The sequence below is a fragment of the Sapajus apella genome, unplaced genomic scaffold (genome assembly GCF_009761245.1).
Source record: "Sapajus apella isolate SASKATOON/1434 unplaced genomic scaffold, GSC_monkey_1.0 scaffold127, whole genome shotgun sequence".
Lineage (NCBI taxonomy): Eukaryota > Metazoa > Chordata > Mammalia > Primates > Cebidae > Sapajus > Sapajus apella.
The window spans coordinates 325,295-329,576 of NW_022437067.1; the positions used below are offsets into that span (position 1 = coordinate 325,295).

A 4,282-nucleotide genomic window follows, 5' to 3' on the forward strand; every position below is an offset into this window, starting at 1 on the left:
CCAGCCCTCCCCAGCCTTGGAGCCTCCGTGGCCTCTCCCGTCTCCTGGCCGAGTTCCTTCAAACCCTTGGAAGTCCTCACCTAGGCCAGGCACAGTGGCTCAGGCCTGTAATCCCAGCACTTTGCCAGGCCAAGGTGGGCGGATCACCTGAGGTCGGGAGTTCAAGACTGGCCTGACCAGTGAGACTCCATCTCTAGTAAAAATACAAAATTAGCCTGGCGTGGTGGCGGGCACCTGTAATCCCAGCTGCCTGGGAGGCTGAGGCAGGAGAATCACTTGAACCCGGGAGGTGGAGGTTGCGGTGAGCTGAGATTGCGCCATTACACTCCAGCCTGGGCAACAAGAGCGAAACTCCGGCTCAAAAACAAACAAAAACAAAACAAAACTCGTTACCTCCCAAGCAGCCCCAAGACAGGTTTGTTTGCTTGAGACGGAGGCGGAAGGATCTGTCAAGGAAGTGGCTGAAAATTCCCGAGAAGTTCCTGAGTTGCAGCCCGGGAAGGTGCTGCAGGGGACGGCGTCCTGGGGGTCTGGCCTGGGCCCCGGGGGCGGCCGCAGCAGAATCCTGACGGCAGGCGCCAGGCAGCTGCACTCAGCCCACAGCTGGGCTCTGGGGTCAGCATTGGAAATAGCGGAGACCCTTGCTCAGGCCAGGGAGCCCTCCCACCCTCCATCTCCTGGCGGGCGCCCCACCCAGCAGGCCTGATGCTGCCCCTCCTTCCAGCTGGGACCCAGGTCAAGCTCGGCCATGCCTGAGGAGCAGCTCTGGGCAGGGAGGACTCGCCTGGCAGAGACGGGGCCCAGAGAGGGCCTCGACCCCACAGGGCACCAGGCCCCACAGCTGCCCCAGGAGACGGGGTCCAGCGCATGCAGAGGCTCGGGTCCATAGCCCCAGGAAGCGCCCTTCCCCACGCTGGGTGGGCCCGACTGCCTGCTCCACCCAAGCGCTGGGGCCTCGGGGAGATGGAAGGTCCCATAGGAGGGTCAGAGCGGCATCTTCCCTGCAGGGCCCTCACCCTGGTGCCCCCCCGGCTAGTGGCCAGCAGCCACGCCCGGTTCGCCCAGCACCAGGGATGGCCCACTAGGACCCGAGCCAGCTCCAAGAGGGGCAAGCAGCGAAGGAGTCAGCCGCGCCCAGCTCGAGTCTCGGTGAATAGAGCAGCCCTGGGCGGCCTCCTCCTTTCCAAGGCCAGGGCCACCCTGGGACAGGCGGCCCATCCCCCGGGAAGTCAGTCTCATAGGGTGGGACCAGGACCCACGCACGGCCATGCCCCACTGCTCTGAGAGGGACCTGCTGTGGACACTGGCTCTGCAGGCACAGAGGGAGACGCCGCAGTCCACGGCCCAGGTTCTGTCCAGCTGGTACCACCCCCAGAGGCAGCCACGGGTGGCACTGCCCCTGCCTGTGGCCAGAAGGGCAGCCCCCCTTGTCCCCTGCCTGGTAATGGCCCCTCGGGTCACCCGTGACGTCATCATGGCCATTGTGACCCCTGCCCTCCTGGGGCCACCCCTGCTGCCAAGTCTGCACCCAGCACAGGCCTCTCTGCCCAGTCCCTGCCCTGTGCCAGGCCGCTGCCCTGTTGGTGAGAAGGGTGGGGGCCCTCCCTGCCCCTGCTCTGAGCTCCGTGCCCTCACCTGGACCCTGCCAGCAGGAAGCCAGGCCCTGGAGGGTGGTTGCGGCTCCTCCCCAGCTGTGAGCAGTCCCCGGGCTGTCCAGCCGCGTGGGAGCTTGGGCTGAACTTGAGCCCCAGACAGGCCGGGGGGATTGTCCAGGCTTGTGACGAACGGGCTGGGATGCAACTGGCTGGCAAGGGTCCCGGCTCAGTGGACGGCTCCCGTAGCCATCCCTGTGGCACCCCACCCATTCACAGGCCCAGCCCATGAGAGGCCAATGGGGAGTGGCCAGGAGGAGGGACTCCCAAGTCAGCCAGGCCAGCCAGACCACGATGCAGGCGGGCACTGTGGGCCAGACCTGGAGGGGGCAGGAAGAGCCTCTGCCACGCCCACAACCCCTGGGCTCCCGACCAGCTGCCCACCTGCAGACCCGGATGACGCTGAGGCCGCTGGGACCCCAGCTGCCCTCCTGGAGGGGCTCCTGCTGGGGGGTGGGAAGCCATCGTCCCACAGCACCCAGCCCGGGCCCTTCTTCTACATTGGAGGCAGCAACGGGGCCTCAATGTGAGTACGGGCCGGCCCTGGTCCTGCTGAACGCCCCCCACCCAACCCCGCTGAACGCCCATCGCCTGCTTCTGGGGCCCAGCCCGGCCTCCACTGGCCGCCCGCAGTCCCCACCCCCTCACCTGGGCCCCCGCCCGTCACCTCTGCTCCCCGCCCCGCAGCATCAGCTCCTACTGCAAAAGCAAGGGCTGGAAGCGCATCCAGGACAGCGGCCGGGAGGACTACATGCTGAAGTGGTGCGAGGTCAAGAGCCGGGACAGCTACAGCAGCTTCCGGGAAGGTAGCGGTGGGGGCGCCGGGCGTCTCAGGCAGGCCGCCGACAGGGCCTCCTGGGCTGGAGCACGGGGCAGATTGGAGGGGTGGGGACCCAGGTCCTGCACACCCTCCGCACACGCCCTGGCCTCTGCCCTCCAGGAGAGCAGCTGCTGTACCAGCTTCCCAACAATAAGCTCCTCACCACCAAGATCGGGCTGCTCAGCACCCTCCGGGGGCGGGCACGGGCCATGGGCAAGGCCAGCAAGGTGCCAGGCGGCCCCCAGGCCAGGTGAGTCTGCACCTGCCGCCCCTGCCCTGCCCCGCCCCTGGTCACCCGTGATGCCCTCCTTACACCAGGTCCAGCATCCACTTCAGCTACAGCAATGCTGCTGTTTCCTCCGGGCACCTCTGTCCACCCAGCTGCCTGCTTTCATCAAAACTCATGTGTCCACCCACTACCACCCATGCCCCATCCCCCAGTCCCCACCCGCTCCAAGCATCATGAGTGGCCCCTCAGCCAGGCCCTCTGTCCCCTGGGCTGCAGGTTGGGAAAGGACGCAGCAGCGGCCACCCTGGAGGACCTCCCGTGGACAAGCCCAGGACACCTCAGGCCACAGAGGTAGACACTCAGCCCCGCTGTGAGGGGCCACAGAGGTGGACACTCAGCCCCGCTGTGAGGGGCCACAGAGGTGGATACAGCCCCGCTGTGAGGGGCCACAGAGGTGGACACTCAGCCCCGCTGTGAGGGGCCACAGAGGTGGACACTCAGCCCCGCTGTGAGGGGCCACAGAGTGGACACTCAGCCCCGCTGTGAGGGGCCACAGAGGTGGACACTCAGCCCCGCTGTGAGGGGCCACAGAGTGGACACTCAGCCCTGCTGTGAGGAGCCTTCAGACTGCAGTTCAGACTTAAACCCAGTGCTGACTGAAAAGGAGAAAGCAGGATGGGGGTCCCACACAAGGGAGAACCAGGAGCTAGAACCAGGGGTCCATCCTGGCCAGGCAGAGACCCATGCTGACCCCCCTGCACGTGCGCGTGGTCCCAGCCACGAGGACATGCCGGGAGCTGGTGGCTCACGGCTGAGACAATGCCAGACAGGAGAGCCACCAGGAAAGAAGCAGCCGCGAAGGAGGGGCCGGGTGGGGTCGGCAGCCAGAGGCTGCAGCCAGCAGCACAGCCCGAGCGGGGCCTGCAAAGGAGCAGGAAACTCGACACCCCACGAGGAGCAGGGCCGAGGGCTCCAGGTGCCAGGGCCGTGCTCCCTCCCGCCACAGGCCAGGCCTCAAAGCACGCGCACAGGCAGCCTGGGATGAAGGGACAGCACCTCCTTCCACCTCCCCACCCCTCAGGGTCCTGAGAATGGAAGAGTTTTTCCCAGAGACCTACCGTCTGGACGTCAAGGACGAGAGAGAAGCTTTCTTCACCCTCTTTGACGGTGAGGGGCCGCTGGGGGGACACCAGGCTGGCCCTGGGAGACAGGGTCAGCGCTGGACCAAGGCAGGAGCCTGGTGAGGGCCGCGCTGGGCCTGGAGGGGCTGCGTGGGGCTGGCACGAGGCCAGGCGCCCAGGAAGGGGTCACGGCTGGGCCTGGTCTGGGTGAGGGCTGAGGAGTTGGAAAGGGGAGGGCCTGGCCTTCGTGGAGGTTGGGTATGAGGGCACCGGGGCCAGGGCTGGAGCTTAGTCGAGGCATGGGCAGGAGCTGGGGCCAGGCGTGTGGTTAGCGCAGGGCCCAGGTTGGAGCGGCCGGGCCAGAGGCGCAGCTGGGAGAGAAGGGTCCTGGGCCGCCTTAGAATGAGGGGGACTGGGGGCGTGGCCAGGGCGGGTCGGGTCCAGGGGCAGGCGGGGCGGG

General features: G+C 67.0%; 1 protein-coding gene across 1 annotated transcript in view; it reads left to right on the forward strand.

Moving 5' to 3' along the window:
* The first annotated feature begins 630 nt into the window (after nucleotides 1-630).
* Nucleotides 631-4,282, forward strand: part of TTLL10 (tubulin tyrosine ligase like 10) — an 11,644-nt gene continuing 7,992 nt past the window's right edge. Inside the window, exons 1-5 of the mRNA XM_032262048.1 lie at nucleotides 631-2,178; nucleotides 2,340-2,458; nucleotides 2,593-2,722; nucleotides 2,978-3,052; nucleotides 3,783-3,868. Coding sequence (XP_032117939.1) covers nucleotides 1,892-2,178; nucleotides 2,340-2,458; nucleotides 2,593-2,722; nucleotides 2,978-3,052; nucleotides 3,783-3,868 — 697 coding nt within the window. The 5' untranslated portion in view covers nucleotides 631-1,891. The remainder of the gene's footprint in view (nucleotides 2,179-2,339; nucleotides 2,459-2,592; nucleotides 2,723-2,977; nucleotides 3,053-3,782; nucleotides 3,869-4,282) is intronic.